Genomic DNA, 11,448 nt, shown 5'->3' with positions numbered 1-11,448 from the left:
AAAAAAAAAAAAAAAAAAAAAAAAAAAAAAAAAAAAAAAAAAAAAAAAAAAAAAAAAGACCAAAAAAAAGGGCAAAAATGGTTAAGTGTGAGAACACCAAAGAGATTAGATTAAAATCAAAGAAATACACTACAAACCTTTTTTTGAAAACTTCGGTAATATTAGATTCAGAAATCTAAGTCAAATGCTCTTCAGTTTTTAAGGCTTCACAATTTGTTTTTCTTGTTGTGGTTCTGAAAATATACTTGATTTGATTGTAAATGGGGCAAACAAAAAAGGGAATGAAAGTGCGCCTCTTTGCTAGAGGGGGGAAAAGGCATGGTGCTGTGTGAAAGTCCTTTAATACACATCAAGCACTTAGAACAGTGTGGGAGCACATAAGCACTCTATATTTTAGGGATTTCTATCCTTTTTGTTTCTCTAGTTCTGGGACTATGGTATCGTAATACAGACTGTTATAAAAACAGATTGGTTTGGACATCATGATACTAATGATACATACTCAAATCTACGTGGGCCAATTTGCTTTGTGGTGAGTCAGCATCTTCTTAGAAGACATTAGTGACTGAACTATGAAAATATTGTTAAAAGGACCAAATGAACCATGAATATTTTAAACCATAGTATATATTTATTAAGAAGGGCAGAAAATGTTAGCACTAAGCCTCTATCTCAGCAATCAATTGCAATTGTGTTTGTGCCTACAAATAACACATAAATACAGAAGTAATAGGTTTGCTGTGAGCCTACTAATTTCAACCAGCAATTCTTACATCTGATCAGATAGGCAAAAACTCATCAGAAATTGGCTTCTCTATAAGTATACCCAAGGAGTTTGCTTCCTAATGAATGACTTGGAACTTGGAACAGAACTCACTTACCAGCTGTATCAGCTGAAAATCAAAATAGATTAGCCCTGTACCAGCAAACTGCCAACCTCCCCCCTCCCCCCAAAAAAAACCGCTTGTGTTTATGACAGCATTACTGAGGACTTATGACTTATGTTCACAGTTAGTGCTTGGCTTTACACTTTCCAGATCCTTCCTCCTTATTTCATCTGAATAGTGAAAACGTAAAGGAAGTATGTAGGGGGCCGGCCCGTGGCTCACTCGGGAGAGTGCGGTGCCGATAACACCAAGGCCGCGGGTTCGGATCCCATATAGGGATGGCCGGTTTGCTCACTGGCTGAGCGTGGTGCTGACAACACCAAGTCAAGGGTTAAGATCCCCTTACCGGTCATCTTTTAGGAAAAAAAAAAAAAAAAAGAAGTATGTATGAGCTATGTATTTCAGATGAAGCTATTTTGTAAGTGTTCTGTGTATAGTCCTTCATCACTTTTTCTGTAAGTGAATCTTATATCTTGAGAAGGACTTAATAAGTGTTACCACTAGAGAGTCAAAAGGTCAACAATTTTAGAGAGACTCGCTGATACTTGGATGTCATTATGATATCATTAATCTCCCAATACAGGTATTTTTAAGTATGTGCTTGAAGATTTGGTTAATTTCCTATCCCAAGTATTTCACTCAACATAATTTCCCTTAAAAGCTCCAAAACATCCTCTACCTTTACTAGTATCAATCACAGTGAGAAAAATGCTGACAGCAGTCACTTCATTGAGCCCTTCCTGGAATCTAGCAGAACGTCAAATAAAAACTGAGTTGCTGTATTCTACGGGAAATGAAGAAAAATGCTGAGAATGTAACATTCCTTTAGTTCTTCCATCAACAGGATAACAGCCATTGTTTTCTGTGGGCTCCACAGATTTCATGCAACAAATCAAAATGCTTTTAACCCCTGCTGACCCCACACAGGAACATATAGATTTGTTTGTACTATATGTTAGCCTTTGAGAGAATCACTGTCTCTTAGAATTTTTGACTCTGGTCACGAACTCCAAATTGTAGCAATACATTCAGGATGGAGCCACAGTCGGAGACTGAGAGACTGTTAGCTTTGGTAAACTACTAGGAGACTCAAAGATTTAAAGAATGTTTCTTCCTTGTAACCAACTGCTGATTGGAAAAAAAATTTTAAACTCATTCTTAAAAAGTAATAATCCATAATTAGATAAAATACCAGAGAAGGTCAATTCTGACCAAGCTGCAGGGGAATATAGGAAAGTTTTTATGCCACAAATCTTCGAGATGGGTATGACTTTACAAGATTGTTCCTTTTGCTGTGTAAAAAAACCAACCAAATGCTACCAGAGCTACAACTGATGGGGTAGGGGCTGAGGAAGAGCAGAATATACCCAAACCTGCCTTTCAAAGAGCCAGAAAAGAGGATTACTATAAGCATTCGAGATTATAATTAACTTAGTGTTAACTTAACATAAAGACCTCCAAAGGATGAAATGAATGTTCTTGGGCAGACACCAAGGGCTTAGTTTCCTGGTATGAATAACTAAAACATCTGATCAGTTTCCTTACTATCAAAACTGTAAAAGTCCTAAAAGAGACTTCATTCTATGATACAACTTCCCAATGACTTCACAAAATGAATTTATTTATTTTTTGTTTGTCTGGGTTCTTTTGTTTGTTTTTTTGACTGGTAAGGGGATTGCAACCCTCACCACATGAGGGTGTGGTCCACATGACCCTCAGCCAGTGAGCGCAACGGCCATCCCTATATAGGATCCAAACCCGTGGCCTCGGCGCTGCCAGCACCGCACTCTCCCGAGTGAGCCACGGGGCCGATGACCCATGGTTGGTTTTTTTTTTTTTTAATGTACGTTTAATTGGGAGCCCAGTATTAACATTCAATTCAATTCTATCACCACTACACATAATCATGTATTTTTCTATCCTATACTGAGAGACCTGCCAGGAAATTAGACATTATGTGGTTGGGTCAATCATTTAAAGCATGATCAGCCTCCCAGGTGATACAAATTACAAGACCAGACCATTTTATTTTACAACTGAGTCACTGGAATATTTTCTTATGAACTGAAATGCTACGAATTTCAAGTTCAATTAAATGAATGAAACAACTAACAATCAGCATGAAGAGTTATAGGCTATCTCAAAATCATTTGATATTAACAAATCCAGGGAGTTCAAAACAATATTAAAATGATCAAACAACTACCTTTCGTATTCAATTAACAACTATTGAGCATCTATTATTTGGCAACTTAACATCAACTCAATATTTTTCATTGTTGTGGGGTTTTGGGGATTTTTTTTCCTGGTGCCTGGCCAGTGCAAGGATCTGAACCCTTGACCTTGGTGTTATCAACACCGTGCTCTAACCAACTGAGCTAACTGGCCAGCCAATTTAATATTAAGTACAATTTTCGTGTGAAATTGTCTCCTTTGTTTACATTAGACTACAACGTTGTCATTACTACTGAGGAAACAGCTTATAAGGGGAAAAAACAGGTTTTAGGCTCAGAAGGTTTGGGGCTTTTGATAAAGAAGCTCTCTTTCCTAAAGGATATTCTATGGTTAAAAAAAAAAAAAAACCCATTGGTTAGAGGGTTTCTAACACAAAGGTCAAGGTTTTGAATTCCTGTACTGGCCAGCTGCTAAAAAAATAAAGAAACCCGACTTAGATTTCCATAGTTCAATATGGCCAAATATTGCAGACAGAGAGTGGGGATTACCTATTGTTTTTTCCCTAATTATTCATCCTCAAATAATGAGATCTATCCTTCACCCTGTCCACCTTCTTTTTTGGGGGGGTGGCTGGCCAATAGAGGGATCAAACTGGATTTTAGTGTTAGCACCACATTCTAACTAACTGAGCTAACCAGACAGCCCTCGCTCTGTCCAGTTTTTAAAGGATTTTTTTGGCTTGTTTTTTTGAAGCAACTGGTCAGAAATAAATGAAAGCAACTCCCAATCCAATTCCCACTTTTTACTATGATTCCCACAGTTTCAACAGATGAGGGTCATCAAAAATTGTAATCCCTGGGAACCCCAGTGTGCATCACTATGAGGGTTCTTCCCAATTCCCTACTCCAAAAATGGACTGGATGTAGAAAATGAAAAGAGGAAAGAGTCTGACGTAACTATGTAACTCCACCATCTTGGCTTCAATTACTGAGGAGACGGTTTGATACGGCACATATGTGCAACTCAGAATAATTGGAGACTCCTCCCAGGATAGTGGGGAAGGCCTGTGTCTGTATTTTAATATTTGTGTCTGTAAGGGCTAATGCTATAAACACAAACTCATACTACATTCTAACTTGACAATTGCCAGGAAGTATTATTTTAATTTAATAAATGAGGAAGTTGAAATGAGCTAAAAATCTGACATGACAAGAAGATAAAGCTCAGATTAGACATCTGAGACATTTTCCAGAAGAGGACACTGCACAGTTTAAATGTTTTAATGTGACAAAATGTGGTTTTAATGTACCTGTTTCCTATTCTTTCAGAAATAACCTTTAAAATGTGCTTTACTTCAGAACTTAAAGAAAACCCTTATTTACCTAAAGATTCAGAACAGGAAATACTAATATTACTGGCAGTTCTGCTTCCAAAGTCCAACCCTAGAGGCTTGTGACTATTTTCTCTTCTACCATTATGCTACACAAACTACTCCCACCTTACTTCCTCAACCCCTTTAAGCACAATTATCTACCTTGAGTTCTACTCAAGTTCCTATTTCAAGTTTATTAGTATAAACATAAAAACATGAATTTATAGTAAAGTAAAAAAAGAAGTTTCCTGCTTTCAGAAGTGGCTTCAGACTGGAACACATTCATTCACTCCTGTCATTCAGGAAAAGTCTATAGAAAAGTTTGAGAAGTTCAGTCTTATGAGAGGAATGTAGATAATCCTGGTCACAAATTAACCCGATCCAAACTATTCTGCACAATTTTCCAGTGGGAACTTGGATAAAGCCCTTATAAAAGATATCATCTAAATAATCATTTAAAGCACAGGAAGTCAAACATTAGTTCACTGGCCCCTACTTTTCTCTTAATATAAAAATTATTGCCTTAAAAACAGACTACTGCTAGAATGTATGTATCAAAGACCACCGCAGCATAGATACAAACAATTGTGGTGTATTCTGCAGTTCAAGTTATACAGATCATTCACCAAATGAGGCAACGGGTCACACTGAAAGAACAAGTATTAAAGTCTGAGCAACCATGCACTAGAGCTAGCTGTGTGACTCTTTAAAGAACTGCAGTTTTCCCATCTGTAAAATAACTATGCTAACCCCACCTACATGAAGGGGTTCTCTTGCTAATTAAATGAGATAATGAACGTAAAATATTTAACAGAGGTCTTAGCACACAGTAGGTGTTCAAATAGCTATAATGGTCAATGTATTTTGATTTTGGTAGATTAGATTTCCAGGGCAATTAAGATTTGATGAATACTTATTCCCTCAAAGGTAGGACAAAATATCTTACATTGTCTCTTCCACAACAACAACAAAAAACTCATAAAATGCAAGTCTGACAGGTGGGTTTTGCGTAATACATTCAGATCCAAGCTTCCAGCCATCCCTTAGAGTTAAGAGCATTAGCCACAGGCACTTGGCTAAGGAGGGGGAAAAAAGACACCTAGAGCTGTCAACTTTGCTATGGCTCACAAGACAAGTTGATTTTATGAAGTAGTTTCAGCATGGCATACATGTGAATGAATCTAGAGAAACAGCCTCACTCTAATAAAAAGGACTAAAATACCAACTATTAACTTATTTCCCATCTAAGTGAGAATATTCACTTCACTACCACCTTAAAGGAGAACATATATAATAACAGTAACAGAGACCTGACCAGCATTCCATATGGGTATTTTATCAGACATGACTCATTAGGTTTCTCAAATGCATCTGATTAAGGAACACTAATTAAAAATATACCAACTGCAGGGCTGGCTGTTAGCTAGTTGGTTTGAGCAGTGTTGTAACACCAAGGTCAAAGGGTTCAGATCCCCATACCAGCCAGCTGCAAAAACAAACCAAAAAAACCGTACCAATGGCATATAATGGGAGCTCATGGAATAAAAGATTTAATTTAAAATTTTCTTTTTGGAGGCAGTTTCAGACCGTGATGGATTTTGTATCATATTAATATTTGTTTTAAATTCTGCATGATACTGGCTGGCAGGTTAGCTCAGTTGGTTAGAGCATGGTATTATAACTCCAAGGTATAATGAGTTAAATAAAATATATTAAAATTAATTTCCACCAGGTCAAGGGTTCAGATCCCCTAAATGGCCAGACATCAAAGAAACTAATACACTTTTTTTAATTTCAGTTTTTTTTTTTACTTTTAACATAGCCACTAGAAAATCTAATTAATTTATTTATTTTTGGCAGCTGGCCAGTAAGGGGATCCAATCCCTCTGACACCTTGGTGTTATTAGAAAATTTTAAATTACATATATGTGGCTCACATTATTTTTCTATTGGACAGCACTGATCTCAGTAACTCCTAGACCCCCGTTCGGTCCACTATACCACATCGTTAGTCACATTTTAAACAAGTACAGAGAGGTCACCTCTCTGGACCAAAGCCCAACAGAAAAAAGCACACGAGGAAACTGCATAACTTCTCCTCTTAAAGCCAGTCACTCCATTTCTTCAAAATATTGTGTCAGAAGACCCAGGTACAAATTTCAGGGCCGGCCCGTGGTTCACTCGGGAGAGTGCGGTGCTGATAACACCAAGGCCACGGGTTTGGATCCCATATAGGAATGGCCGATTAGCTCACTGGGTGAGCGTGGTGCTGACAACACCAAATCAAGGGTTGAGATCCCCTTACCAGTCATCTTTAAAAAAAAAAAATTCATTCTAATGCTATGTTCCCTGGGCACTATGCTGAGTCTCATTCTCTTCAATTGTTTAAGAAAGGTGTCTGGGGGCATTGAACGAAGATCATTTATAGCACATAACAGGCTCTCAAGAACTCTGCTGCTAGTCATCATTCATCCTCACCACTTTCTGAAGGAGATAATATTCAGCTAATACTTTTGAATAACAAGTGTTTTAATTTTAGCTAACAAAATGTTCTAAACAAATGTGTGAGGTCAGATATATTTTCAATCTTACAAAACACATCAGTATGGGGGCCGGCCCGTGGCTCACTCGGGAGAGTGCGGTGCTGATAAGACCAAGGCCCCGGGTTCAGATCCCATATAGGGATGGCCGGTTCGCTCACTGGCTGAGCATGGTGCTGACACCACCAAGTCAAGGGTTAAGATCCCCTTACCGGTCATCTTTTTAAAAATAATAATAATAATAATTTTACAAAGAAGCTGAGGACTCAATGTAAATGGAACCTTTTAAAACCAAAGGACAAATTCCAATTATAGTCAGAAACAATTGTTCAAGAGCAAACTACCAAGGTTCCTGCAATCGTGAATTTCACTGCACACTAGAATGAAAATGACTGTGGTTCTACAAACACACAGTTCCAAGTCTTACATTATTTCCTTTTACTAAAGATAGCACACCCCTTTAAGCTGAGTAAATTAACCATTAAGAATATTCTGAAAAAGTTTTGGATCCCTGCACTGGCCAGCACCTCCCCCACCCCCAAAAAAGAATATTCTGAAAAATATGATAACATCTTAAACTTGGAAGCTATTCCTAGGGTAAACTGAAGCATAATTCCAGGCAATACAACTCTCCCAGAAAGTACAGCTAAGCATACAGTATATCCCAGTAGTACTTAGCATTGCTTTCTCTTTGCAAACCAATATAACCATAGCAAGAACCCCTAACTTTCAACTCAAAAACACATTCCATGCCTGCATTTATGGATCAAAAGGAAAAGAACAGGGTGGGGAGGCTTTTTAATTGAAGACCCCCAAAACCCAGGAATACAACAGAATGTGTCAGCTGGCATAAAGATACTTAATGTGCCAAGAATTGGGAACTGCAGAACATATTTTATATGTAACCTAAGATTTTTTCCAGAATCTGCAATTCTAGCAATGTCTTGCTCAAATAAGCACTCATTTATTTGTTGGCTGCCATCAGTGTAAACATCCTCAAAATGAAAAAAAAAAAAATCCTTCATAATTTAAAATATTAACATTCATTGATGTAGCTCCAAGCCTTGATGACAGATCCTTCAGTTGGCCAATGTAGTTATTGGTATAAAAATAAATTCACTTACACTTCACCTTTTAAAAGTTTCACAAGCTGGGACTGCAAAATGGTGCAGCCTTTATAGAAAATAGTATGGAGGTTCCTCAAACAACTACAGATAGATCTACCACATGACCCAGCTATTCTACTTCTGGGTATATACCCAGAGGAATGAAAATGTCGAAGGGATACCTGTACGCCCATGTTTACTGCAGCACTATTTACAATAGCCAAGAGTTGGAACCAGCCTAAATGCCCATCATCAGATGAGTGGATAAGGACAATGTGGTATATCTACACTGGAATACTACTCGGCTACAAAAAAAAAAAAAAAAGAAATACTACAGTTCTCAGCAACATGGATGGACTTAGAGAAAATTATATTAAGTGAAATAAGCTGGCACAGAAGAGAAATATTGCATTTTCTCACTTATTTGTGGGAGCTAATAAAAATAAATAAGTAAATAAACAAATGAAGGGGTGGGGGGGTGGGGAATGAAGACAACAATCACAATTCCTTGATTTTGTTAAGACATGTGAACAGATATGATGTTGATGGGGGGGAGGAGGGAAAGGGAGGAAGGAAAAGCAGGAATTGATAAAGGGACATGAAAATCAACTATACTGTATATTGATAAATTAAAATTTTTAAAAAGGTGAAAAAAATTTAAGAGGGTAGATTAAAAAAAGTTTCACAAGCTAACTCTATCCTCAAGTTCCTCATTTCTTGTTTCCAGTTTTCATACTGTTTCAGAAAGTTTTCTGCTATTTAACCAGCAGAAGCTCAGTGGTCAAAGACCTAAGATGCCAATAAAAATAACCCTTATAATAATTTTAAAAAGGCAAGGATAAAAATGTGAAGTCAGGAGATATATTATCCTGAAAGTGGTTGGTGATATGGGCTCTTTCTGCAATTATCACTATAAGCTGGAGCATAGTTATACTAGCTAAGCTTAAGTTTAGGCATGACACAGCACTCAAAAGAAATGGACGAGTAGGCTGGCTGGTTAGGTCAGTTGGTTAGAGCACAGTGTTACAACACCCATAGTTATACTAGCTAAGCTTAAGTTTAGGCATGACACAGCACTCAAAAGAAATGGACGAGGGCCGGCCCTGGTTAGGTCAGTTGGTTAGAGCACAGTGTTACAACACCAAAGTCAAGGGGGAAAAAAAAAAAAAAAAAAAAAAAAAGACTAAAATTTTCAAGTATCTTTGCAAAGCTGCTTTATACTCAAAATCTCCAAATTATTTAAGAAGGAAATAGCTTCACTCAAGTATTTGCAGAAATTTCAAACCACTTAAAAATCAGATCTGTATTAAATCTGTCTTCAATTAGTGACAAGGTTGGATTCCAATCTTTCACATCATTTAACAGTTCTCTCCTCTTTAACAGAAATGAAGCCATTACTCAAACCACTAATGGTCAACAAGTAAGATTTACTAGTGGGCTATACATATGTCGTGTAAAATAAATAGCAGCTGTACCCGCTTCTCTTATGTATGGTTTACAAACCTTTGTCTGCAGAAAGATATTTCAGATGCACTTTAGTGTGAGGAGGAGCCTGTGTTTTCCCTTCACACTCAAGAACAGTACCTTCCCAACCCTCCACATTCACTTGCCATTCCACTTTAACAGAGGTAACTACAGCAATTAAATGTGGATTGAGCACAAAAAAATAACTTCATGGCCATTCTGTCACTTAACATTTTTAACCTTTTGTAAAATAGTGGGGTTTTTTTTGCCAGGGTATGTTCCATTACTTCACATGAGTTATTTGAAAACCATAAATGACCAAGGAAGTACATTATTTAACTTGTTTTACAGGTAAAGATTTATTATTCTTGACATTTCAAGCCTTAAAGGAAATAAATTTCTTGCTAGTGTAAGCAAACATGATAATACCTGTAAAGAAATAAAAATTATGTTACTCATAGTCTGAATATTAAATGTTTTTTATTAACAAGAATCCTCTATGTATGTAATACCAATGGGGAAATGTAAATAAAAATGCCTTCAATGGTAAAGTGTCCAATAGGTCACTAATATTAGTGTTCATGTCAAACCACTGCATCCTCTATTACTATGAAATTAGCCCTTCAGAAGACTGAGCTAAGGTAGGCTTCTTTAAGGGAATATTAGGGAAGAAAGCAAACTAACACAAATAAATTATTTCAGCGAAAGTAAAAACCACGATTGGTGAACCACGCAAATCAGAAGCTCGGAAGAGACAATTCAGTGAGGCTTTCCAATGGTCACCTGCCTAGTCCAGTCACTGGCATGTTGCCAGGTAAGACAGTATGTTGCCTCCGGGATAAGGAACGGTGGGGAAGAACATACCAAATAACTCCCCGCAAGTCTCAGAGTAGGTGTGCTCTATCCCCAGGGCTCGGTTCAATTCCATGCAATCCTGAGGGAGGTACTCGCGCCCATCCCACAACTATCTGCTATACTCCAGAAGACCCCAAGATAACCTCTGGATAACTCTGTCCCACTTTCTAGAACCAGAGGGGTTAAGAGCCACACCATCCTCAGAGAAATAAAGGGGGGGGAAAGGCGAGTTCCTCTAGGGACACTGACCGCACACTCATATTGACACCGCCCTGAGAAATGCGTCCCCCATTCTATCCTTTTTCTTCAGTGACCTTCCGTTCTTATAGCCTCGGGGAAGGTAAGAGACAGGCCACCGTCGTCCTCCCCCCAACCCCTGGGAAAGGTGCCTTTCTCAGTTGAGAGCCGCAGAGGGAGGGAAAAAAAGGTTGCTCCTCCCCGACCCACCCGACCCACAACTCCTGGGTGCAGATACGGTGGAGGAAAGAGAAGAGGAATGGAAAGTGACAGTCCTGTACTGGCTCAAGGCGTGATGAGAATTGGTGCTCGGAGAGAAATATGGAAGAATCCCCCGCTCCTGCCCCCCAACCCAAATGAATGAACTGAATAAAACGGGGAGTGGGGGAGTCAGTACGCTCAGTTCTTTCCATCCAGGAAGAAAGAGAGGCCCTCGGACGCAGCCTGGCCTCGCCGTCTTTTGCACCCCGATCTCGTCCTTTCCATCCAAGCCGCACATCATTTAACCCTTTAAGCTTTCTAAGAGAGTGTCCCCTTCCCCATCTGCCCCAAACACCGACCCCCCCCAATTCTGTTCAGACCCAGACTCCAGCTTCTTCCTTCCTACCACCCTCTCCACAGCCCTCACCAGTCCGGGCCCACCGCACCTGGAGATGCTCCTGAAAACGAATTGGCAGAATCTGGGCCATGGCGCTGTCGGGGGGTACGGTCTCCTCCTGTCACTGGGGCTGCGGGGCAGTGGCTGCCCGGGCTCTCCAAGGGAGAGGAGGAGAAGGGAAGGGGGGAGGATGGGCTCAGCAGGCTACTCTCCA

The 11,448-nt window shown here is 38.9% G+C and overlaps 1 protein-coding gene across 1 annotated transcript in view; it reads right to left on the bottom strand.

Annotated features, from left to right (window-relative positions):
* LOC103582091 (clathrin heavy chain 1-like) overlaps positions 1 to 11,426 on the bottom strand; it is a gene marked incomplete at its 3' end in the record, with an annotated part of 26,109 nt that extends 14,683 nt beyond the window's left edge. Inside the window, exon 1 of the mRNA XM_008563776.1 lies at positions 11,284 to 11,426. Within this exon, the coding sequence (XP_008561998.1) occupies positions 11,284 to 11,325 (42 nt within the window). The remainder of the gene's footprint in view (positions 1 to 11,283) is intronic.
* Between the last annotated feature and the right edge of the window lie 22 nt (positions 11,427 to 11,448).

Source organism: Galeopterus variegatus, unplaced genomic scaffold (assembly GCF_000696425.1).
Source record: "Galeopterus variegatus unplaced genomic scaffold, G_variegatus-3.0.2 Scaffold14871, whole genome shotgun sequence".
In the NCBI taxonomy this organism is placed as follows: domain Eukaryota; kingdom Metazoa; phylum Chordata; class Mammalia; order Dermoptera; family Cynocephalidae; genus Galeopterus; species Galeopterus variegatus.
This window is presented reverse-complemented; position numbering and strand designations above follow the sequence as displayed.